We start from the raw sequence: 26,917 nt of genomic DNA, 5'->3' as shown, positions 1-26,917 counted from the left end.
TAATCACTCATAAGCTTTGCTGTCAATAGATGCTGCTGGTTAGAACCACCACAAACTATTTCATAAAAACTTCTGTGACCTTCAATTAACCGTTAAGATATGCAAGTTTTTTTAATTTTAGTCGATGGGAGAGTCTTACATCCATTTGTAGAAATATGTGGGTGCAGGCTCATGTTTCTTTTTTGGCTTGGCTTCATATACTCTAATATGTTAACAACCATACTTTAGCTGCTTGATGACTAGGGCTGGGTATCCTTTAAAAAAATTATGACATCAGTACCCTTGAGGTGAAACCAATACCAACAGAGCACTACGCTCGACTTCACCACAACACAGACTGCGTGGGTCATAGCTGCTGCTGCAGGAGTGTGAGCTCTGCACCGGGGACAATTGGCAAGAGTCCGCCCGCACATACACAGTGACAGCGCTAACCGTTAGCATCACAGGGTTAACAGTACAGTACAGGTTTCACGAGTCAAGTCATTTTGGTGTTGGTGTGAGCAAGTTGTGACCTTTTCATGCCTTAGTATTGGATTTTAGAACTGTTTACAGGGAAGAGAGCAGCTCTGAGTCCAGTGACGGCAGCAACAGAAAGTTTGCTGATCATGCAGGGGATCAGGATGGTCTGGCATCAGATCCCCGGGGCAAAAAGGGTCAAATACAGGTATCATTTGACTGGAGACGTGCCAGTACTGTTTGGTACTGAGTTATTTTGGTCAATACCTCAAAGGTATTGAGTGCCCAGTTCTATTAATGACCCACCATAATCACTAACACATATGAAATGTGATGAGTAAGGCCAATAATTATGCTAATTTAGTGAATACATAACAAAAACATACCTTTTGTTTTTCATATTACAACCTGAACCTTTAAAAGCACTAACAAACCAAAAAAGTTCTAAGAAAAGTACTTTTTCAGCAAGATGCTTTAAAATTTTATCAGATCTTATGCATAGATGGGATGCAAGATACTAAAATGAAGTCTCGTCATGTTGTTGAGTGTTGGCGTTTACGAGAGAACCATGAAAACACTGCAATGACGTCCTTCATATCAGGTAACACAGTGGCAGCAAATGATGTGAAACAAAACTCACCAAGGCCTCCGATGGTGTACTTATAATCCGAGGCACGCAGCTGAACCGGGGCCCTCTCTGACTGGCTCTCCTCGTGGTAGAAGAGTCTGAAGCCTTGAACACCGGCTGAGTTCCTGGGTGCAAGCTGCCAGCGCGCCAAGATAGTGGTGCAGTTCAAAGGCTCCAAATGTAGCTCGGGGGCCATAGGAACTACAGAGAGAGGAGTCAGGAAAACATTTATATGTAGGTGATGATGTTCCCAGATGGATTACAATCGTACACTAACACAAGGAAGTGTTCATAAACAGTCTTTTCAGATTCGTGGTAACCAAAATACTCCTGCTGTGTGTATCTATGACTTTCCAGAAAAGAGGAATTTGTTCTTAGAAAACTGGAAGCTGTTTCCAGTGTTTATGTGAGGGACAGAGGAGGTGCCTGCTCTTTGAAAAGTGAAACTACCATCTGATGCCTTACCAGCTGTTTCACACTCAATGCAGACCAGAGGCAACCACGCGAGCAGCCAGGGGAGCCATTTCACACATTTTTATTTTAGGAATGAGGGGAATGAAGTTTAGCGATAGAAGACTCCTGCCTGAGTTTAAACTGGAGACAGAGGGCAATAGAGATGGGCAGGAAAAACAAATCCTCCCCTCCCCCACCTCAAAGCTTCAGATGTGGCTCTAAACAGCCATATACTCTTTCCCACCCAGAGGCCTGAGTCGCTCCCTTTATGACCCATGACTGAAACCCCTCCAATGTTACTGACAGCGCAGGGCAAGGGTCGCAGAGTAACAAACGCAATGCCTTAACAAGATTATAAGAGCAAGCTCCTCTCTCGACTCCCATGGTTTAAGAAGAAGAAAAGAGTTCTGTGATAATTCAACTTTTTAGGTCCTCTATGTTGAGATGTTAGTATTTTGTGACTGCATGTTTACAAAATCTTTAATTCATCTATAATAAATTATAAGGACAATTGGCCCAAATGTTGTACCTTGAGCACTGGATGCCTTCGGTGTGCGGTGGGACGTCCAGGCAGACTGCTCCCCCCACCCAATGCTGGTGGCAGCAGCAATGCGCAGGAGGTAGATGGTGTCAGGCTGCAGGTTTTCCAGGAGATGCTGGGTCTTCTCTCCAGGTAGCTCTATCTGTGAGACTGTATTCTCAGCACTGGTGCGATAGGACAAACGGTAGGCGGAGACTCTGCCACGACTCAGCTTATCTGGAAGGGGCTGCCAAGATACCTGGATGTCCATGGGGCTGCGGCTAGTGAGGCTGAGCTCTGGGGCGCGGAGGGGAACTGTGGACCAACAAGAGAGGAAGGTTAAGACCAAAAGAATTCCTGAGAGCCAAAAGCAAGTCAACCCTTAAGCTTTGAATAGCTGTTCCTTCTGAAGGTTTGCCTTTCCTAAAAAGGAATAAGGGAACCCTTCATAATGGGGTTTAATGGGGTTTTTCTAAATAGCTCCCAGTGAGCTGAGTCATTTGGTAAATTAACAGCTGAAATTGAAACTTGATTTCTAAATGAAAAAAAGCTAAACATTAAGGGCCCTGACACACCAACGGCCATCAATCAATGTCGGGCCGCGGGTGAGCTTCCGTCACCCTAGTTTTTGCAGTGTGTAGCGCACTGTTGGCACTAGTCAGCCCTTGTTGGCTTCTTTTTCTCATGTAGGCCAAAAAGTTGGAATTTCTGAGTTCCCAGTGGGAAATTTCGTCTGGAACGCCCCCTGAAGTCAGATTACTGACTCAGAAAGTCGGGGTACCCTGACCAACCTCAACCTCAAAAGTCCTGTCCAACTTCTATCTGTGGACATGCTGCTATGGTGTTTGTATGTGCAAAATACAGCGTAATTTTATTATTATTTTTTTTAATTTACTTTATTAATCCCCCTGAGGGGAAATTCAATGTTTTCACTCTTGCTTGTCAATTACACACAGGTCCGAAAGACACACACATGCACAAACAGGACCTATACATGCACAAAGTGGAGAGATGTCAGAGTGAGGGGGCTGCCCTTGGTGAGGCGCCCCGAGCGGTTGGGGGGTTCGGTGCCTTGCTCAAGGGCACCTCGGCAGTGCCCAGGAGGTGAACTGGCACCTCTCCAGCCACCAGTCCACGCTCCATATTTGGTCCGGACGGGGACTCGAACAGGCGACCCTCTGGTTCCCAACCCAAGTCCCTATGGACTGAGCTACTGCCGTATCAACTGGTATTGCTAACAATATCTTGGTTTTCAGACTTGCACTGGAATGCAGTCAACTCCACTGTGGCATCATCTGACCTCCGACTTCCGAGGTAAATGAAACACAGCATACATCTATGCTACTGCTGCCTGCTGGTATCAGGAGTTATTTCCTCTCATGCAGGGGCAGAACGTACATTCTAGGTGTCAGTTGGCTGTAGTCTCTGTGGTGTGTTCATGTGCAACTTTTTGGCCGAGACAGAGGCAATGTGAGGCAACTCAACAGCGGCTTTGGTTGCCAGTAATTCTTTGATTAGTCTGGGCCTTGACATAAAAAATGTCACCTGTGTTTAAATTGGTAACCTACTGCTTCAGTCCAGAGGACAGAAGTTTAGTCACAACCTAGGATTGGGTAATAACAAGATACTGTATATACCTTGAGACAACATAATGTTGTCTACCATTTATATCGTAGTGATCCAGTTATTATCTAGTTGTATCAGGCCACTGTGGGCAATGTTGCAAGTCAAGGGCTGTTAAAATTTTATTTTTTACCAAAACATTTTTCGAAAAATGGACCATATGACAATAATTAGTGACTTAAATACATACAACAATATAGTGTTCTATCCATATTGAGCACCCTAATATATACTAACCAAATCATGGTGGCTACAGTTTGTGATGAAATAACTCAGTACATGATAAAGCTACATGTTCTGCATTTAAGTAATATTTTCAGATGAAATTCTGACACAACTCTTGTGTGTTTAATACTAATCAAAAGACACTGTATTTATGTATAGCTAGAAGTTGCTTAAACTGTCTTTACCAGAGCACCTATTTAAGATGACCTCAAGCTTGCCCTGCAAGCTATGTGTAATATCATTTAAACACTCCGGTCATACAGAACAGACACACAGCAGCCTCTGACCCTCGGGCCATGAGCAAATAAGGTTTGACTAGAATTCAAAAATACTCACAGGGCATGGGACAGAAACACAGAAACACATGAGCTTGTGTTCACGAGGGACACACATACATGCACAGTGTGTACAAATAAATTGATTGTCTCTGACATCAGCAACAAAGCTCACTGCAGTTAAAATATTCTGTAAACAAACATCCTCTGAGCTCCTACTGGAATATCAGAGTCTCTTTAAAAATCAATCCAAGCAGTCTGTCCCTTATCTGCTCGTCTCACTCTTACATATGACTCACTTCTGATTTTGTATCAGCTGTGGGAAGGATTATGTTGCTTGTGACCTTCACTAAGTGTGTGCCTCACCGTCCTCGAGCGTGTGCTGGAACACGTTGTCAGACATTCGACTGGCTCCCATGGGCATGTAGGCCACCACGTAGAAGGTGTAGTTTCGAGCCGGCTCCAGGTCATCAATAATGTAGCGGGTTGTGTCGTTTCCAATGACAACTTGATATTCCTCGTTGTTTAATCCTGAACAAATGACAACATCATAAAACAGATTTTTATACCACAATAAACCAAATCAATATCGGCATAAAAAGTTCTTATTTTTCTGGAAGATATCTGCCCTGTCTTGTGACAAAGAAACTCTTTTTTTATCTACTTCTGTTCTCACATTTGTTGATTTGTTTGGATATTATACTTAAGATTTTAAGATATAGCATATATTCAAAACAGGAAATCAAAATCCTACCCATTATCCTGTCCATTAAAGGTATAAAAATATGGTAAAATTCTATGTTGTTGCTATCGAACAAAACCTTATAACACCTTATGTGTGTATGTCTTCATAATTGAATATGTGCATGGTTTAATCACCTGACATTCTCATCAATCTGGAAAACTAAATATGACATTAGTATTTTGTGATAAAACTCCACACAACCACCACTGGTCAAGTACAATTTTGCCAAGAGTCCCAACTTTTGTCATGCATCATGTCATTACAAAATATTCTTCACTTCCTGAGGCAGGTTTTATAACATTCATTTCAATGTCACTTACACTAGTTTTTTTTATGTCCTATGGATTGCTACAGGAATGAGTCCTACAACTTGGGAATGAGTTAGCATGTTTGCACACCGGTTTACCTCATCTGGAACTTAGTGGGTTTTTTGAATGGGTTTTTGGTTAGATGCTCGAAATAAGGTCTGTGGTTAACACAAGCTTAAGAGACTTTCCCATTTTGTTTTACCACATAAAATATGTTAGTAGATACCCCACTTGTGAATTTTGAAGCTTTTACATGTCTCAAAAAAGCTGGTTGCTAAAAAGTGGCTAAATGAGACTACAAAGGTTTTTGGGGACATTAAACGACATCATGCCAAACATGGAAACTCATCAGTAGTCTGCTTCTACCATGGCCTTTACAGCCTTGCGGTATTCATACTCACACTCTTGCAAACTATCCTGACTCAAACTCTCCAACTTATACTTATAGTCCTTATAATATTTTCCAATTGCAGTTCAGTTGATGAGTGGTGGCGACAGTTAAGTCATGCGACCGTGGTGTAGCTTATTTATAGCACGAGCTTTGTACCTCTGGTGATTGCATTTATGCTTCAAAAATCATTTGAGCGGTGTTCATTTGTGGAGATAATCCCACCGTACAAAATGTATAAACTTTTGTTTGCCACAGAAGTTATTTACTGCAATAATCCAAAACCCAATGAAAAAATCCCGATGCTAACTTCCAAGTTGACCTCCAAATAACGTAATCGCTGCACCACTCAATTGTGTAACAGTCATTTTATGGAGCAGATTAGTAAAGACACACAATGTATTTGTGTCCTGGCAGAATAAAAATACCTGGTCTGATTTCTGACTTGGTAAACAAGGTACTTGAGGAGTAAACAAAAAAAGCTTTCTCTGTCGTCTGAATGCCTCGGTAAGCCTCTGAAAAATGTGCAACAAAGTCTGCCTTCCTGTCCAATTCACAGTCTCCCTCTTGCCCTCACGGAGTACACACTTTCGGACACTCCATCACACGGGCTAATTAGTTTCTCCTTTCATTAGAGGCTCCATTTAGTGGCGAGCTTCCCTCTCTGTAACCTCAGGTGCAGAGCGTACTGTCCGATACTCTGTCAATGTCAAAGAACAGCCATTCTCTGTGACTGGGACAGAGGAGATTGTGTCATTAAATCTAAATCAAGTGCAGAAAATCCCTGACAGATGCCAGTTATTCAAGAACAAAACAGAGAATTTGTTCAACTTGTTCTTTTTATGTTGACCTCCTTATCCCCAATGAAATCCAGCAGGTGTTCCTTTCTCTCTGGTTGAATTCTGTACATTTCACCTCCACAATGGAAGTCAGTGGCATTATGATTAAGTGCAGTGCTTGAATGAACAAGCTGAATTTTTTTCTCAAATGTTGCATTGTCTGAATGTGACTCTTGTTGTCAACAGCAAGAGTTCCCAGGAAGGCTGAAAGGCTTTGAGGCTTTTCTGCTGCCACACTACAGCCGTTGTGCTTTATGTGAATGGTTTGGTGTGTATCCTGCATTTTATCAGTCAAAAGGAAGGAACCCTGCATCTTTAAATTCCACAGGTCTTTAGAGGACTATTCCTGTTTGTCATGGGAAAGCTGTTGTTCTTTATTTTGGAGAGGCATTTCTTCTTCTTCCCTTGACCTCTGCCCACCAACATGGTGTTAACAACACATGGTCAGCTCCTACAACATACTTTTTGGACAGGATGTGGCAGAATTTAAGTTCCTAAACTTCTATTTTCTGAAGCTTTAATGTCTCATTTCCACAGTTTTATTTTGTGTCTGTATTTCCCATTGATGTATAATAATACCTAGACACCAGACCCTAAGAGGGCACCTTTTTAAAATGGAGTTGCTCGCCTAGTGCATGCACCAAAAAAAAAAAAATTCTGGCTTGCGGCTTTACTTTTATGATATGCAGCCCACTTAAAATGCACAGCAGTGTTCCTGCTCACCTCGACATTACATAGTGATGACGTCACGGATTCTCAGCTCAAGAAAAGTTTTAAAATCATAAAACCTCCATGGATCAAATATTCATAATAGAAAGAGTCATAATTGGCCTTGTTTGCAGTTCGAGGTGTCCCATCAACAGTGTTACAGACGTCTCTTTTATAATGGTGGTCTATGGGGAAAACGCTTTTTGGGCCGCAGGGGATTTTTTTTTACTGCAATACCACGAGTGGCCACTGGGAAAAATAGTCAGCAAGGCTAGGCGTAGTTCCTGGAGGCCTGGTATTTCCGTATAGTGTTTAAAGTATGCCCCTAGGCATTTCCAAGGCAAGGAAATGCCTCTCTCTACAAATGAATAAAAATGCCTCCATATAAATGGCAAAAAAAGTTAAATTTGAGAGTTTTTTGCCATCCAGTCTTGTTGAACATGCACAATGAGCACTACAAAATAAGACTAACAATTCATGGTAAAATAAGTAAGGAGGTCGACCTGTCAGGTCTGAAACAGTTTGTGAAATATTATATCAAAAGACATATGATCCGCTATGCATGTTCTCTAATGTTACGCAGCAAGCACGCTACCAATGGTACCTCACTTAACATGCCATTGAACTTTTCTCTGAGAAAATATGTATAATTTGGTAGCTGATTCGTTTTAATGCTCACTTCCTGTGGCACAGTGCACTCGGGTTGTCTCAAATCTGCCACAAAAGTTCAATTTTTCAATTCTGAAAAAGAATAGAAGACGTTCTGCAAACACATCGGAGATCACGGAGGTTCTCATATGCTTCTGGTTGACTCACAAACGTACACAGAACTATGTGGAAACAAGATGTAAAGGGGGTACTCCACCCAATTTATGCATCAAAGTCTGTTTACAGGGGAATACTACTGCATATATGAAAAAGAGTTGTATGAAGCTTTTTGTTGTTCCAGATGGAGCTGTGTGAAATCTGACAGATTAAAGACAAAATTTTTTGTCTTTAATCTGTCAGAATTTGTCTGTCAGAATTTTTTTAATTTAATTTTTAAAATTTAAAAAACATCTGGAGAAGAGACCTGAAGACTGTTTCCCACTCTGCATCTGCATCTCTGCTTGAGGCTAACGGCTTGGAGTTATATTTGCAGCTACTAACAAAACACAGCCGAATCTCTGAGCAGACTGAGCAGTCTTGTTGCATTGTGGATAATGTAGGCACCAGGTTTTGCTAAAGAGTAATAATGGTGCGTTCTATTTGCAGTAGAAAGTCAGAATTTCCAAGTTCCCAGTGGGAACAGCCTTTGAAGTTGGATTTCCGACTTGCAAAGTCAGTAGAACCTCACAAACACCAACTTTAAAATCCAAGATGGCTGCCCTGCATATTAGCAGTAGTCAAAGCTGTATTCATTTACAGTTTATTAGCACTTCTGTCTTATTTGTGTCTCATTAAAATAGTTGTACACACAACACTGACCAACTTCTTTCTGTGGACATGTTGTGTTTTTATTTATTATCAAGTGGTATTGCTTACAACGGCTAACCTGGCTAGAACTGGTACTGCTAACAGCATCTTGACGTGTGACGTCATTCCTGTCTCTGACCTCTGACATCCGAGGTAAGTGAAAAGCAGCATCATGGACAACATGGAATAAAAAAGACGATAACTCTGGTTCTGCTGCATCAGTTTTGATCCTTGTTGTTTTAAGCTGTCCATTCATACATCCAACACTGTGAGGAGTACAGTGCTCAAGTGCTATAGTTCACTTATAAAGGCCATTAACATGAAATATCCAAATATATTAACAGTAACTTTCCACTAGAGACAATACCGAAAATCTGAACCCTGTTCTCTCTTGTTTGTTTACACACCACTCACCTTCAGCCTTCATGTAGTGCACTGAGTAAGCAATAACTTTATCAGAGTTGAACTGAGGCCTCTCCCAAGCCAGAAGGATGGCGGAGCTCGACACGGTGTCAGCTCGGATATTCCTGGGAGCGCTCGGTCGATCCTCAGACATCACTACGATGAGCCTCGCCATGGAGAGGACCGAACCCTGCTCGTTTTCTGCCTGGCACTGATAGATGGCATCGTCCTCGGGGATGATCTGGTTGATGACCAGTTTGCTATGTGACACAGACACATACAGATGGAGTCAGACTGTGCATACACAGACGGCTTCATCCTGAGACTCGTTTAGCAGGGTGTAATCATTCTATAATTACCTTTAACAAGGGCGTTTGAGTAAGAAGCGGGAGCAAATTATAGGGAAACCAACTAAAACCCCATTTGCAATGCTGTAAATTATTCAGTTTCCTTTCGACTGTAGGGACATCAGTGAATTATTTATTTAGCTTGTTTTAAATTGGCAAACAAAGACTGTTAAACGAGTGTTTCATGGTTCAGTTAAAGGAGTTAGGGTTCCTGTTTTCGTCTTCTCTGTGCATACAGATGCAAATACATGTGACTGGTCAGAAAAGGGATTTATGGATCTCAGGAATTACCCCTTACATGGAGGGAGGAACATACCTGTTGTACATCTTGATTCGACCGTTGGAGTGAACTTTCTCTCCATTTTTGAGCCAGGTGATTTGAGGCGTTGGAACTCCTTCAGCTTGACACACAAAGCGGGCGGTGCCTGCACGTGGACGGGTCAGACTCTCCGGCCACTCCACCAAGGAAGGTGGTGCTTTAAAAAAAAGAACATCAATAACAAAGTTTGAATTGTGACTTATAAATAAAAAATCTAGACACGTTCAGCCACACTACAGCATATCTGTACCTAACACCGTGATGTTGGCTGAAGTGACTGTGTAGTTTCGCGTGCCGGGGGTGGTGGCTCGGCACATGTAGACTCCTCCATGCTGGGGCTTGATGTCTGTGATGAGGAGGTTGCCGTTTCCCAACACTTTGGTGTTGTAAACATCAATGGACTTGCTGTCTGCTCGGCTCCAGGAGATGATGGGTCGTGGGTTGCCTGTGGCCATGCACTCAAGGATGGCATTCTGGTGCAGCGACACTGAGATGTTCTGTGGCCCGGCGATGATGCGCGGCCTCTGGGGGAGCTGGGGCCTGGGAGCTGCAGGGATGAAGACAGCTTTAGTACATGTGGTGTGATGTGATGGACATTGTAGATTCAAGTGGAAGTGTTATCTTTGTCACTTTAGTGAATGAACAAGCCATTTCACAAACTATTGACAAGTTTATACCTGTTTGAGAGACACAAACCAGTTACCTTGCTGTGATACTGCAGTATTGGTTTTAATATGTTAATACTTTTCACAGTTTCTCTCATGAAAATAAATTATAAACATCCATCACACAGGGCTGGGGGATATGGCCTTCACATAATATTGCAATATTTTTAGGCTATATTGCGACACACGATTTATATCTCAATATTTTGAGATCTTCTTTAAACAACTGTAGACTGCTAACATACTAAAGTTATAAACTTAAAACAATAACAACTTAAACAATAGTTCAATAAAGCACTGTTATAATAAAATTAAATAAAGTACAGTTATAAAGTTAAAGTACTGTTTTAATAAAGTTCAATAAAGTGCGGCTATAAAGTTAATTAAAGTATTATATATAAAGTATAAGGTTAAATAAAAGTACTGTTTAGTACTGTTATAATTAAGTTAAATAAAGTACCGTTATAATAAAACTGAATAAAGTATTGATATAATAAAGTTAAATTAAGTAGTGTTAGTACTGTTACATTACAGTACTGTGGCCCAGGAGAGACTGGTCTGGATGGGTAGCAGAGTGTGTGTGATGTGTTTGTGCTGTGTAAACTGTGTATCGATGCCTTTTTCACAGTACATTTGCTGAAAGAAATCTGGCTTACACACCTGGGGTGATGGTGAGGGTGGCCTCTATGCTTCGGCGGCGGCTGGCAATGTTGGTGGCGATGCAGCGGTAATTTCCAGCATCTGCCCGCTGCACCCCGTAGATCTGGAGAACACCACTGGGCAGGACTGTGATTCTGTATGACAGAGGTATGACATAGCATTTATCACTTAAAGCACATGGAACAATTACATATCGAATATTTGTGACTGATAATGAACAACAATGGTCACAGATTATATTTTATATCCTGTTTCAAAAATATCTCATGTCCAGTAAGTATGTGAAAACTGACAACGACGTTGAACTGAAAACAGTGCATACCTTTCAGTGGCAAGGGGTAATGTGACCCGATTGAACTCCCAAGTGATGATGGGAGGAGGGTGTGCAGTGATTTTGCAGGAAAACCTGGCAACTGAGCCCTCAGTCACCACTATGGATGTCGGCTGCATTGCAAAAGCAGAGATACCTGCGGCAAAACACAACAAGAGACAGATTAAATGTTTGTTTCCCTTTATCTTATAGTGTGTCAGAATGAGATGGTACATACTCTATCTTTGAATTGTTCTGATACCAATACCAGTATTAGAAATGTCTCCCATACTGCATGAAATGTTGGATCAGGTATCAGTGAGTACAAACGTCTATGCACTGATCCAATATTGCGTAATTTATTCAGAAACTTTAAAGTAGTTTCACACCCAGATAAAACAGCAGTTTCCTGGAAATCAGTTCTTCGTCACCACAGCAAGTTGCACTGTGCAGCCACCGGCAACTATTGTTCTTGAGTGAGCAGGGAGAATTAATTTCAAGTAAATAGTGAAACATTAGCCTTCAACAAAATGTAAGCAACGAGGCAAGACGTAACACAGGAACATCCCACCAGTAAAAAGGCTTTTGCTTTTTCTAACCAATGGGTTTGACTATGTACGCTTCAGAGTGGATGTCTATGCTGTTTTCTTTTTATGTTAAGGTCATTCTCGAGTATAATGTGTATTATATACAGCTGGAAAATGGAAATGTATACACTGTATTGTTGATGAAAACTAAATAAAAATTCAGTTAAAAAACAAACCATGGAATTTCACTGCTTAATGGATCAAATCAGTTCTCTTTATCAGTCGATTCACAAGTTCAGGTATCAGACTCTGTTTAGGAAAAGGGTATCAGGGCATCTCTACACTATCTCCAGTAATATAACACAGCTACATTTATGAGCTTCTCTTGAGCCACATATTGAGGTTGAACATTTGCCAAAAGGCAATAAGGAGAGAAGTGGCCCAGATGTACAGTTTCTACTAACACACTAAACTCACTGTAATCTCGGACGGTGAAACCAAGAGAGCATTCATGTTTTTATCTCTTACATGTGGTCTTTTTAGGAAAAGTCAAAGGAAACTCCTTCCCTTGAGGTGTTTCTTTGTTGTAAAAGCTGGTGTTGTATTTCACTCCTTGCATTGCCACAAACCTTGCTTTGACATAAAACTAAAGCACATAAGAAGCCTAAGTCGAGACATGAAATCAGTCAAAGGCTCTACACAGTGTGAGAGATAAACTCCCCAATCAGAGGGGAAACTTGATACAAGGGGAAGTCACTATTAATACACCTTCAAAGTTCAGATCAGTCCAAAGGATGATTATCTTATTATTTTTTTCTTCCCCTTCCAAACTTATAGCTGTATTTCAGATGTCTCTGTCAGATCCAGTGGACGTTAGAAAACAGAGATGCCCATTACCTAAAGCTACAGAGCTGCTGAGAGCTGCAGGAAGGTGATGACTGGAGTGGAACAGCTACATCCTGCGTGGATAGGGTTTCCCTGAAACTGAGCTGTTGTCAGCCACCAGCTGAGCAGAGAGCAAATGAGGCCCAACACGAATTACAATAAGGCCTTTTATGGTGAACCGAACGGCCAACATATAATGATTTAAGTTGTTTTAGTCTTTTTTGTTAATGAATGCTCTCTTTGACAGTAGATCCTCCTGGGCCATAAAAGTCCTAAAAGCCATTAAGGTCATCCACTGCTGTACCGTCCCCCTCTGTGCTCGAAAAGCAGCAGAAGCCTGAGGTCAATCATTTGTTAAAAGGAATCAATTGCACTGCTGTTTGTAATAGAGAGCATGTAGATATACATCAAATAATCTATGGTACAGACTAGATACGGACAAATCAATAGACTGTAAAAGATTTTTACAACAGACCAGACCAAAATAAAGCTCCAAATTACATGATTCATAATATCACAGGGTCCCTTTCAAGATGCAAAACTGCTGCCTGCGTTCAGGATGAAACTATCACCTCTCAAGTAACAGATAAACAAACACACTGTGGTGCTCTGTGGCCTCCGTGCACACATCCAAAGCTTCTTCTGCTGCAGTGAGCGATCAGCACTCAGCAAAGAAGAAACAGAGAGGAGCAGGGAGCATAGAAAAACACACCTGTCAGGTATTCACTGCCAAAAACAACCCAAAAAGATATACAACATGGTTTTATTGTGCTGTAACCTTTTGAAGATGCTAAATGGAACCCACAGATACACACAGAAACTATACGAGGAAATTATGACATGCAATATCGTTGTTGAATATCATAATAAAGATATTACTTGTGATAAATACACAGATTTTAACGTGTTCTCAGTTCTTGACTCAGACTTGCACTGTACCTGTGCTTGTGCCACAGTGACTGTTCTGTATCCAAACAGACTGATCTCATGCACTGTTTGTATGTAAACCTATGAAAAGTAATGCACCACAATTCATACATAACAAACGTAATCATAAGCCAGTTATTTGCGTATAACCCATGTAATTGGGAAAGCTGTGACCACGTGACCAGTGGGCTGACAAGAGTAAAGAAGGAAGTAGTATAAAGACCAAAAGTCTGTGTGAGGAGGTAGGTGGGGGAGGTGGATGAGTCAAACACACACAGGACTTTCCCCCAGGAGAACAGTGTCCAGGCCCATGAGAAACAAAGTGAACTTTGAATTATTTTAAGGTACGTCGTCATTGTGTTTCTTTTCCTAAACTTAACTAATGTAACTTCATAGTATGTAGGTAAAGTCATTTTGTGGGGCACTAATTTGTTGAATGTCATACAAATCGTTGTATGAGGATATGTAATCCAAAATACTGCCAGATGGCTGACGTGCTATTTTTTTAGGCACCAGTTCTTCTCTGGCGTTCATGCTTTCCTCTCTTAACCACCTAGATTAGTATGGCAGCACTACTAAAGGTCTCTCTGATTGGCCAGAGAGTTAACAGCATGGCACATATCAGACAGAAAAGCACCTACAAACAGTTGATAGTACAACTACTACTTTTTCACGATGTGTCTATTGTGCAACTTGACATTGCGATGACGATAAAAAAAATATGTATTGTGCAGCCCTGATACAAATATATGGATAACCTTAATATGCATGAATGTCAAGCTAGTTAAATATTTCCTAGGTTAGTGACTGAACATGAAACAAACAAAACACTTTGTTTCACATAATATCCAACAATGGTGTAACTAAATGAAATATTTAAAGAAAACTATGGGTGAGGGAAAAAATCAATATAGCACATCATGATATTTTGCACCGCAATATTGTATCAATACATCGACAAGTATCTTTTTTCATTTTAGATATTATTAATATTGCAAATACAAATTCAACTTTTGGTATCTTATGAAAATAATAAAATCAGTTGCTTGATTGACCAGAAAAGTTTTACTGCAATAAAAACGACTGAAGTGAGATGAATGGACCGAAAACTTATTTTTTTAAAAACAGATGTTGACAAAGGTTTCCTTTGGGGACATTTTGCAGCTGAAAAAGATCAACAAAAAAACAAATCACAAAAATATCACATTATGTCTTTTGTGTTTTTGCATACTCAGTATATCACATAATGTTAAAATCCTAATGATACTGTATCATGACTTAACTGCTGGGATGATATCATATCATGGTGCCTCTGGTAGGAGGCATAGTACGATATTATCACGATACGTCACGATTCAATATTACTGGGGTTTTAAACATGTTGTGATATGCTGAGTATTGCAATAAAATATATTGTGATATATTGTGATTCATAACCTTTTGTCAACTGTAAATTATGTCCCTGAAGGAAAACTCTGTCAACATCTTCTATCTAATAAGATAAAGTCTTCAGGCTGTTCATCTCACTTCAACCATTTTAGATGTATGTACTAGTAAACTGAGAAAGCAATTGATTTTATTATTCAAGTAGGCTACCTTAAGTTTAATCCCCCACCCCTGGCCTCTGATGATTACCACCCCTAAAAAACCTCTTGAAACCAAAGGGGAAAACACCATAAACAGTGAAAATACATAAACGTCTGACTCACACATCACCAGCAATAATTCTCTGTACTGAGCTCGATATCCAACGTCTTTCTTATCAGTATATTTTCCTACAGAGACATGCAGCACATGGCTGAGGTAACCTGTACATTCGAGAAAAGTCTACAGGGAATCCCTCCGCTGCCATAAACTCGCTGTAGTGTCCATGAGGGCCATGATGGATGGCTGCGTGTAAGCGGTGCTGCCAGGTGTTGTGGTGCTAAACAGCAGGAGAGCTCTGACTGCCAAAAAAAACATTCAGTGAGTTATGACTTTTACACAACTGACAGCGCCTTCCCTTTAAATCACGCTGACATTTGTGGAGGAAAGAGCACCTCGTTTTGGCCAAAGGATGAGTGATAGTTTGGGTTGCTGAGATAAAATTATGAAGAATAATTTGTATTTCTGATTACTAGATTACCATTACATTAATTTAATGATTAGTTAGCTGCAGAGATGTATTTATGATGGCTGCTGGGTCTATTTTTTCTGATGTCACAGTGCCGTCATCGCACCTGATATTTGATAAACGTAAGAATCAGAATGAGTCTGTTTATTAAATGAATGCAGTTCTGTGTGGGAACATGCGGAGTACATGCCTGGTTTCACTCTTGTCAGACAACAGGAAAACTGTCGTCACAATCAGATCCTTTCGCTTTGGACACATTTAATCAAATTAGTCCTGAGCTGCTGCCCCTTTTAACTCCACTGCGGTTGTTTGATGTGAGGACAGAAGCACGGAGAGGCATTCAAACGCCCCCCTCCTTCTCACGCACACCCTCTCCCACCCCCCAGTGTTAACGCAGGCTCTTACAAAAATACCATTAATGTGCTGAAGTGGTATGACTGCAGGGCATGAGAGATGAGCTGCTCTGATCATCTGCCTCACTACTTTGCCTTTCCATTCAGTCAAATGATGCTGGATTGACAAACAGCGGGATGATCATTGATTATTGATAAAGTACTAAGACAAGGAGGAAAATCTATAACTGCTAGGGTTTGTCGAGCATTGGCCAGAGCACTCTCGTCTGAAAATAGGAGGCTGACCTTCTGCTTTGAGCAATGATGTTTGCCGAGGGGCGTCTAATGTGCAGATGAAATTATCAAAGCAAACATGTCAAGCTGTTTGTGATTAACTACGTGCATTCAGCAATCTATTGTTTGTGTGTCACTAAAGACTAAAGTGTTTTAGTTTTACTGTGAGTTTGTGTGCATCGTTTCCTTTATTCCATCTCAAAAAATTAAAATAAAACCTTTGGTCTTGTTTGTTGTAACATTTTAGTTAATTAGAAGACAGAGTAAATTCCTCAGCCTTTTACCCAAAAGCATGAAGAAACAGTTGACTTCACATCCATCCCACCTCTCACCTTTGACCTCAACAAATCCTGGGTAGCACCAAACTCAGAGCCAAACATGACCACCCAAACCAACACTACTGCTGCCCTGCAAACTGCCTACTAATCACTCACTGTTTTGTAATAATATCCTTTCCCGCTGTATCGATGACATCTGCTAGTTGCAGCTTCAACAACAAATAATACATGCGGTCCAGCTGTTGCATGTTGAATCATAATGTCAAAACTTTCTGCATGCTTGATGTAAAGGGGCAGCAACATCCAAAAATTCAAAGCAAAAGATTTACAACATGCCTTCACTGTACGTTACAGTCCACTCTCCCTACAGTCCAAACCTGAAGATGCATTTGCTTCACTTCAGCCTGCAACAGATGGGCCTGCTGAAGCCAGCAGCTCAACAAACTGAAGGTCAGTGGACAGGTCAGGCCCAAACAAAGGTTCCCTCACAAATACCAGGAATTAGTTCAGCCCTCTCTCCTCTGGTTACTATGGTCAGTTTCTCAGCAAGGGCAGAGCATAGCATAGTTGACCTGCATGTGAGCTGTGATCTCCTGCTTTTGATATAAATTAGGGTCGTTCCTAGCGACTAATTTCCCTGATGTTTAAACAGAAGTTTAAACTTAGACTGGTCAACTCATCTTAAAGCAAGAAAAAAGTCAGAAAACAATCAAAATTAAGCACAATCTAATCGTTAATCACATTTTCAATTACCAAATTGACATGTGTGGCACATTATCAGACAAAACATGACAATGACTCACTAAATAAAAGTTAACAAATAGCATTTATTGAAAAAAAGTATTCTTTAGGAAAATAAATCTTTAGGAAACACGCCTGATAATTACAACAGCATTTTTTAATGGGTGATAACAATCGCATATAATAACAATTTTAATAATAAGTTAAACTGACTAATATCTCTGGTGCTCACCAGCGAGGGTAGAAGTGTTTAAATGACTACTCGACAAATTATCTGCGTAATATTTTTAGATTTACTTGTTAATCTTGAAAGTCTGTTTAGCTTTTCATCTTAACCAAAATGTATGCACATTTATTCATTTCCAACTCAAAGGGGGCCACCAACAACACACTTACACACACATCAGCTCCATCTTCAAACACTGACAGCAAAGTTCAAAGCACATTTTACACATCTCATATTAAACAGTGCACTCTCTATATCCATATAGTTCTCTTTCAGGTACGGGAACACACTCTGTTTCAAATGCAGTGACATGATGTCATCATGTAATTGTCAAGCAAGGGGAGTGCTGTTTGGATAAATCCAAATGCAGAAATTACTGTGCAACAAACCAAATTATTTCCCACTGAAAAAACAGCCACATCCAAAGTCATTCTTCAACTTTATAATAAATGGAAAAGTTGTCATCAACAGTCACCTCAATCTGGTTTTAACACTGCAGATGACAGAAGCAGTTTAGGTTCAGTTATGGTCAGCGGGTTCAGATGTGGATGGCTTTGATGGCTCCCAAGCATCCCCATCCCAACCCCCAGGGTCCAATCTTTTAGGGGAGACATTAAAATTGATCATCTTCTCCTGATCCTACCGGCTGCATGTTAAATTAATGGCTTTCAGCATCAGGAGGCCCATGAAAAACCGTCAATGAATCACTGAAACAACCCTGAAAAGTTTTACATTTATTCTTCTTATTCCTGAGAACTGGAGTGCACCACATGGTTACACCAAAATAAGTTTATCCTACATTCATTTAAAAACTCCTACTGAAAAAAACAGTCAGCTAACTGAGTGATGAGTCGTTTACGATGTTCAGTGACCCCACTAAACTTTAATAAAAGGCTCTCGGAAAAAAAAAGAGGGCTGATAAGTAAGAAGGAGAAGAATGCAAAGCCCACGAATCAATCACTAGCAGGCTGGCAGATGTGCCGCTGCTACACACAAGCTGCAGGACAGTCAAGTGACCACTGGCCTGGCTAAACAAAACCTATTCCCATGAGCAGCGTGACCTCTGAAAACACCGAGTGGACGGTGGGGGAGCAGTGTTGGAAGGAGCATTCATCCCCTCCTCCAACCCCTTATCTCTGCTGCAAAGTTTTCCAATCACTCAACAGCAACCCTCCACTCACCACACACAGAGGCTTCATTGTCTTTAATCTCCGAATCATAACATGGAGCTGAAGAAGTCAGTCTGTATATAGCTACACTCTATTTACAACAACAGGTTTGTCCTTTCTTATGGCGGATTAGAAAAATAAGTTGATGGCAGATCACAAAATAAAAGTTATAATAAGACAGAGAGGAGGCAGAAAACAAACGCAGACCCTCTGATGATGACTCCTGCAGCAACTGATAAAACTAGATGAGCATCCCCCATTATTGTAGGAAAGATTTAAGTCCTGTGCTCTGTCTCACTGCCCTCCGTCTATTGAACAATTTAAAGAAACCTTTGACCTCTGGGCCTGCCGTTCAGGGGAACCATGGTAACCTTTCGTGTCCAGCAGAGGAGAAAAACAAGATTCCAGGATCTGAGTTGTCTCACTTCAGGCCATTTCATTCATTCACAGCACAGCTCACACTGGGAAAGGTTTGCTTTCGTCTTATTGGAGTTTCTAATTGTACCGAGCCAGTGCCACGCAGATGTATTTCTTAGCAACTTAAAGTAAAGCCGTGGTCCTGGCCTGGCTGCTAAAATAAACTTTGTGCATAAATAGCAGCAGCTCCTTCAAATAACAACTCAGATCTCAGCTTTAAACAAGAATAAAGCAAATAATACTCAGTCCAAGACATCTCACACTTAACTCCCGACCAGAGCTACAGTCATACCAAAAGTTTAATCTTGGACGCCGTTACAATGCACTGACACTTATTCTGCTTGAGAGAAATGGTTGGATCGGGACATCCCTGAAACAGATGCGCTGGATAACAGTTGTAAATTAAGTGGTCACCACAAAACAACCACTTAAGTTAATTACTTTTCATTCATCAAGTAGCAATACTGTGCACCTTAAAGACATACTTTGCAGGATTTTCCTAAAAAACAACACGCATACAGAAGTAATCCCTCTCAATCATCACTTATGACGAACTAGAGGTGTGTGGCAGTGTATTTTTCTGCATTTCCATCTTATTTTCTGTGTTTGGCATGTTTATGGGCGTGTAACCCACAGCGCTCAGGTGAAGTCAGGGCTTTCTAAAAAGGTAGAGACCAGGTGCCAGAGCATAATATATTGTTTGCAAATATAGTGTGGTGAAACGACAGGGCTGGCTTTTACTCTCACTCTATCTGACGAACACAGTAACACACAGTAACCGACAATCCTCCACAGTATCTGTTTATGAACTGCTTTCATTCATCAACCAGCAACAACACACACCTTCAGCTTAACGTTATTTCATGTTTGCAACGGATGCAGCAAGGTCAGCACAGTAATCATAAATAAATACACTCCATCAGTGGGAATGCAGCACATGTTATGTAACAGCTGGGCTGTAAATAAAGCCAACAGCAGGCTATCCTCCAACAAAGGTTGACCTGACATGCTCAGTTTCAAGTATTCCTGGAAGTGGTGTTTTGTGCAGGCCTGTCACAATAATTACGTTACCAGCTAGTGGAGGTTAGCAAAAATCCCTGAGGTCATGTATATACTGTACTATATGGCCCTTGAGTTTATATGATCTTGTTACATAAAATGATGCCAGAACAAACAGCAGGGTTTTGCCTACCATTGTAAGAAACAGCAAGATTTTGTTTTGTTATGTGTGTATGGTTGTGTATTTGTACATGTCTGTATGTATCAAATAGCAGTGTGAGTAGGGAAATAGGGGTGATTGGGGCGGTGTTATCATGATGTCAGTGGCATAAAATGGTCTCAAAATGACAGTATTATGTTTCTCGCAGTTATTTCTGGGACAATATATCATCCACCATAGGTAGTCATGGTAACAGGCCTGGTTTTTACCCAGTTTGTATCGTCATGCTTAGGCTCTGTCATATGCTGGCATCAATGATCATTACAGACTGGTAAATAATTTCCGAAACTATCAACATGTCTGAAACTATCCAGAAAAATTTGGCCTGTAACAGTTGATGAGAAGCCTTTCTTTTTCATGCCTTATTTACTTGCGACCACATGGCACAAGAAGCCAAAAAAAGGAGCTATCTCAGGAGGCAATCTCTCTTCTGAAATCCCCATCAATCTGAAGTCTATTGACAAAAGTCACATGGTGAGGCTCATGTGTCACATTCCTTTTCATCAAGCCCAAATCCCTTCTCACCTTTGTGCTTTAGCAAACCCAGTGTTTAAAGTTACCCTCCATTATCATTACATTCCTTCAAGAACAACTGGCAGGTCCACAGCTTCCACATATGAGCGTGGGATTAAAAAGATCAACAGAGGTGTCATTCCTTCACATAAAACATTGTCAGTCTCACCACATCTTATGAGGATGTGAGTTATAGGAAAGGAAATGTAGCATGACTGATACATAGAGATATCTGAGAGAGAGAAGGCTCCCCACATGTTACACTATCCATTTTTCAGCATGTAAAAAGACCTCAGGACGCTTGGATCAAAATGTTTATAATAAACATGTCACTTTACAAATGACCATAAAATCTCTGAGCACACGTCTAATGCAACAGGCAGGTCATAGAAGAAAGCCATGCTGTTTAATGAGAACTGCCACCCTGACTTTTCAGTCAACATGTAACTCAAACTCAATCTGTGATGTTTAAACTTTTACAATTAATGTAATTAGCCTTTCAGTGGTGGACAGGTCCAGCTGTTCTGTCCGCTGATATCAGGACAAACAATGGCCCCCAGAGAAACCTTTTTCTTTAGCGAGCGCAGGGGGGCAATGTGGACAAAAACGGTCAGAGTGAAAAGCTTTTCACTCTTTCACCAGAGTAGTGAGGCAGAAAACAATTGTGAGCAAAGCCTCCAGCCCACACTGACCTGGTGAGACCTGCAATAAAGTTTGGTCATTTAGACACTCAGGGTAAGGCTGTGGTACTGGGAAACGGCAATTCACATTTGTGTGTGTGTGCGTATGTGTGTGGGCACACCACTCGCAACAACCCCCACTGCTGCCTCTCTGTCCTTCAACTGAGCATTTCTCAGGTATGTGCAAACTTTATGAGCTTCCAGATAGACCCTCGAGCAGGTCTAAGTCCCAGTTTAAAACAAACTGGTGAAGCTAACAGGCAGCTTTTATCACCTCTTAACTTCAGACTATAAAGCAGGTAAAACACTCAATTAATTAATGAACTATATATAGTTTCTTGGAATTGCTCAACTGGTGCATACGGCAGAATTTTTTTTACTTCCGCAGTATGTGCACATTTCGCAGTAGTGTTTCTCCTGCTGGCCTGACCTGCAAGTTCCCGCTCAGCTCATAGACTTAACATTGTGATGACGTCATGGATTTTAAATCACTTTACCCAACTTGAGGAAAGCTTAACAAATGTGAAACCTTCATAGATAAAAAATGCATAATGGAAGGAGTCATAATTCATCTTATTTGCAGTTTGAGGTGTCAACAGTTTGCATATTGGGAAAATGCTTTTTGGGCCGCAGGAGATATCTTCCACTGCAATACCACGAGTGGCCACTGGGAAAAACTGAAAGCAAGGCTAAACAGTGTTCCTCAGGACCCGAGGCAGCTATGTTGCACCGCCATGTTTCTACAGTAGCCCAGAACAGACAAACCAAACACTTGCTGTAGCCATCCGCATTTTCACATTTTTGTTTCACCCACTATAGTTCTCCTATACGATTGGCACACGAGAGACATTTCAGCTGCTTGCAATCTGCAACTTCACCGCTAGATGCCACTAAATCCTACACACTAGACCTTTAAACCAGAGCTCTTTAACGATTATTCCAAAAGTGCTGGCAATGTGGCAATGTTATCAAGCTCCTATTAATTTCCATCCAGAGGTGATCTAAACTGATCCTGGAGGAAAGCTTTTTTACATGACCACAGACTTTTCTATTACTTTTTTATTTGTTTAAGAAAACCATCAAAGTTAATCTTTGCCTACTCAACAATAATGTTTCCACACTACTTGGATTCTCTACAAATCAGGATCACTCATTAAAGTCAATAAAATAATACAATTTCAGCATTGTTAAAAATGCATATTTCAGTACAGATGGGAACGCATTGCAGGTGGGGTAAAAGGGTTAACACACATTGTACAAAAGTGGTCAGCAAGATGCATGGCCTGTGGTGTGGGAGGAGGGGATATAAGGTCCCAAAAGACCAACTCTGCCTGAAGCTTCTCTACTCCCCCCTTAAAATACGAGGCCAACTCGCGCAGCGCTGGAGGAGAAAGCATTCCAAAAGAACAATTCCTCAAGCAATCAGGGTGCAATAACATGAAAGCCACAGCCTGTGAATAGGGGTCATCTGCTCTTTAGCATTGGAGAGCCGGTATCCTGGATAGCTCCTAACCTTTCAGATCTGCTGCTCCTTCATTAACACACCAATGGGGCATATTTTCCTTCCAATCAGAATCTTTTTTGGGTTCTAACTTTGAAGACTTTGTCCCTCTTCCTGCACTGCTACCACCAAAGCTGCCTTGAATGCAACACCAAGCAGCAAAGAAACAAATAAATAAAATAAACGGTAACAAATCTTCTTGAATGATTCATGCAGGGAGATCTGAATCTCAACCACTGATTGCTGTTGGCAAACAGCCAGAATACAACATGATAAGAGTTTTCCATCACCTACATCCCATCTCAAGTTCTCAACACCATCATGTTTCCAATGTGACTGCAGCATGATACTCACTTGCGATTGTAAGACGGGCTTTCTGGCTCAGGATTGCGCCATACTTGTTCTGAGCAAGGCACTGATAGAGCCCTTCATCTGATTTGTCTCCTCTTCTGCTCTCCACCTCTGAAATATAAAGGGATCCATTGGAGAGCAGGTACACCCGCTCGTTCTCCACCACTTTTACTCCGTTCTTGAGCCATCGGACGTCAATGGGTGACTCTCCATGCGCCTGACAGTCCAAAATAACGGCTTCTTTCCGCATGACAGTGACATCATGGGGCTCCTTGATGAAAAATAACTCACTAAAACATAAAACACCTGCAAGAAGAGAAGAGAAAAGAAAAGCATGTGAGGAGTGAAGGTGGTGATCAGCATGGGGCCTTCTGTCAGGGCACTAACAGACGTCCAGTAGAACATTTAAAGCATTACGCTGTGATCTAACTACTGGCCTCTGGAGTCAGCGACCATGATTACTGGAGGCTGCTGCTCAGTATCCTCTGAATGGGTATCATTGATTATATTCTCAGATAGATACAAGTGTGACACTTATTAAAATGCCTATCAAGATGAAATATCATGTTTGAAAGGCTTGGAGGCACAGGTCTAGATTATGAGTGGGGACGCTAGGGGACATGTCCCCCTCAATATTTCCCAGCACCAATATCAATATGATGTCAGAAAGATGTTGGACTCTTATCTAGGACAGACGTCAAATTTTGGTTGTAATGAAAATTGGGTTATTTTAAATGCCGAATGATGGATGAGGTTGCGTAGACGTTAACATTATGATGTTGGGTTTCGATCTCCATTATCTTACGACTAAATGTCATTATTCTACATCAGGATGACGTTGGCATGAGACAACTGGAAGATGCTGGATTTTGGTTACTTAACAACACAATTTAAAACCAACAAAATATAAACATCATCTGTCGTCAGTATTCTACATCAAATTTACATCGGCATTAGACTTTGAATTTAGTCACCTGACATCACAAACCAAATTAAACCAAACATCAAGGTCTATAACACCGGTGGCCAGCTGGGTTTAGGACATGTGCATTTGTCCTTCCCTATAAAAACATAAAAGTAGCAGAGGACTTTTATTTTGACAAGATTAAAGACCTTTACACCATAAATTGGCACGAAAAAGCTCAACTTGTTGCAGAAACATCACCAGAATGCACGAAATTACGTGTGAGATGCTCAAAATTCTCTGGCTGAGGACCCCCAAACCTCCTTTCTCATGTGTCCCCACAATGTTGAAACTTAACCTACGCCCCTGTGTTCAGTGATCACATCGTATCTCTCCAAGTCACCAGCTGAAGGTGAGACAGTCGATCCATATGTCCCTTTAGTTTACACAGAAACCCATTACTGAACTCTCAGTATGACCTTACTGTACTGTTTCATCTATGTGACCTTAGTGGACCAAACAGAGACACTGAGCCTTTCCTTAAATGTTATAGTTCCTCATTAGGGGTTCTTTACCTCCCATTCAAAGCAAGAACACAACCTGCAGAATCTCTCAGATCACATTCATTCATAACGCATGGCTCCAGTATGCGCCTTTGCTGCGCCATATATCACCAACACCAGCTCTTAGTTTGAGATGATTGATTTTGTATAAGCAGATAGTTCTCTGTTGGACTGACACTGCTGATCTCTCATTTCAGCTCTGTAATCGGATGATCCTGCTTCACAGAGTCACACCGTAACTAAATACTTCATCACAGCCTCCTTAAGTTTAAACGCGCTCACAGAACATAAATGAAAACGCTTCTTACCTGAGATTGGAAGAAAAACCACACAGAACAGCAGCCGCTGATATAATTTCCCTTTGACAGGCGCCATTTACATTAATTGTCTGTGCATGCTAGCTCCTCTCTCATAGTTGTTTCCTCCACATGAACTGAGCTGCTACTGAGGAGGAGGACCCGCGCTGGGAGCTGCAGGAGTGGAGTTTCCTCCTCTGGGATGGACATCAGTCAATTAATCAAGTCTGTGGGTGTGGGTGAAGCTTTTAGTCCAGCGCCACCTAGCGTTAGGTGTAGGTCACAGAGGGCACAGTTCACATCAGACCTCTGAAACTCTGTGGATCCACCTCTGCAGTCACACATGATCCAACTGTGAGGCTGCAGGGTTACCTGTTTGCAGTGTTGGAGAATCTGCACTTTCATTTGCAAACTGTAGATTACCATCCTACCAGCTGCTTCACAATGCAAATAAACTACATCTTAACTGTCAAAACATTTTAGCTTTTCAAAGTAAATCTAGTTTCAAAAAGTAGTTCAGTAACATCCAAACTACATCACAGGAAATGATCACTATCTGAGTCTGGAATCTCATATCGTTACATGGAGGTGCAACTGAACTGACACTGAGTAAACTGTAGGTGTGTTTGGTTTAGGGGCCAGGGCGAGCCAGTCCTCACCTAGGCAGCCTGAGGGTGTGTATCAAGGAGAGGATAGGGAGCAAATGTTGGGGTGGAATCAAGAAAATGCTAAACTTCTAGGGAAATCCATCCATTGTAGACATCTTGGACACAGATCAAAGGTGATTTTAGTCAGTTAGCAGGTGATTGTCATTAAATGAGCTGTGGTGTTGTGTCATACTGTCTGGCAAAAAAACGTCATGAGAATACTTCAAATATGTAGTTTGTGATTAACTTAATAAATTACATGACCCAAAGTCGTCAATTACGGAAAAAGCTACTGAGATTTAGATGTAGTTAACTTCCACCCAACTACTGCACATTGTATTTAAACTAATAATTTAACTACATGTAGATAAGGGATAGTTCAGATGTTTTTAAAGTGGGTTGCATGTGGTATTTATCCAAAGTCAGTTTGTTAGTCTGATGTCTTCATGATACTTTTAGCAAAATATGTCTGATTTTATAAACGTATCTCATATGGAATGGAATGCAAGTATGTTAACGTGCAAAATTACTTGTAGCTACAGCTGTCAGATAAACGTCGTGGAGTAAAAAGTAAAATATATCCCTGTAAAACTAGAGGGGTAAAGTGTGCTTGTCCATGATCAGATGAAAGGGACACCTGGTATTTTTCAACTTAGACGATTATTTTCCCATGTTTTTGCATCTCAGTGACTAATGGGAACGACAACTTCTTTAAACTGGTCCAGTATTGAGAGAGATACAGGCTGCAATGTAACCACTCGGGGCAAATGAACATCGTCAATGTATGTCCACTGAAAGTGTTTGTTCTTGCCACTGACAGGCTCAGATTGTCATACTAACTGACAGCTTTATGGAAACGATCCTTACAGAGATAGACCTTTTGTTAAAGAGTCAGATCCTTTTTGTTTAACCAGAAAAAGCCCCAAAATCGCCATTGCTAGATTCACCAGAGCGTGTACAGAGGCAGCATATTTTTACATCTCACTGGGTGAATTAAGGATTTATTTC

General features: G+C 41.0%; 1 protein-coding gene across 1 annotated transcript in view; it reads right to left on the bottom strand.

Annotated features, from left to right (window-relative positions):
* The window catches only part of prtga (protogenin homolog a (Gallus gallus)), a 44,354-nt gene extending 18,923 nt beyond the window's left edge, over positions 1-25,431 (bottom strand). The window contains exons 1-10 of the mRNA XM_050040990.1: positions 25,275-25,431; positions 23,503-23,805; positions 11,339-11,483; positions 11,017-11,150; positions 9,942-10,238; positions 9,689-9,848; positions 9,038-9,285; positions 4,547-4,711; positions 2,067-2,372; positions 1,097-1,285 (exon numbers count right to left, since the gene is read on the bottom strand). Of these exons, the coding sequence (XP_049896947.1) occupies positions 1,097-1,285; positions 2,067-2,372; positions 4,547-4,711; positions 9,038-9,285; positions 9,689-9,848; positions 9,942-10,238; positions 11,017-11,150; positions 11,339-11,483; positions 23,503-23,805; positions 25,275-25,341 (2,014 nt within the window). The 5' untranslated portion in view covers positions 25,342-25,431. The remainder of the gene's footprint in view (positions 1-1,096; positions 1,286-2,066; positions 2,373-4,546; positions 4,712-9,037; positions 9,286-9,688; positions 9,849-9,941; positions 10,239-11,016; positions 11,151-11,338; positions 11,484-23,502; positions 23,806-25,274) is intronic.
* Positions 25,432-26,917: the final 1,486 nt, after the last annotated feature.

Source organism: Epinephelus moara, chromosome 1 (genome assembly GCF_006386435.1).
Source record: "Epinephelus moara isolate mb chromosome 1, YSFRI_EMoa_1.0, whole genome shotgun sequence".
NCBI lineage: Eukaryota > Metazoa > Chordata > Actinopteri > Perciformes > Serranidae > Epinephelus > Epinephelus moara.
This window is presented reverse-complemented; position numbering and strand designations above follow the sequence as displayed.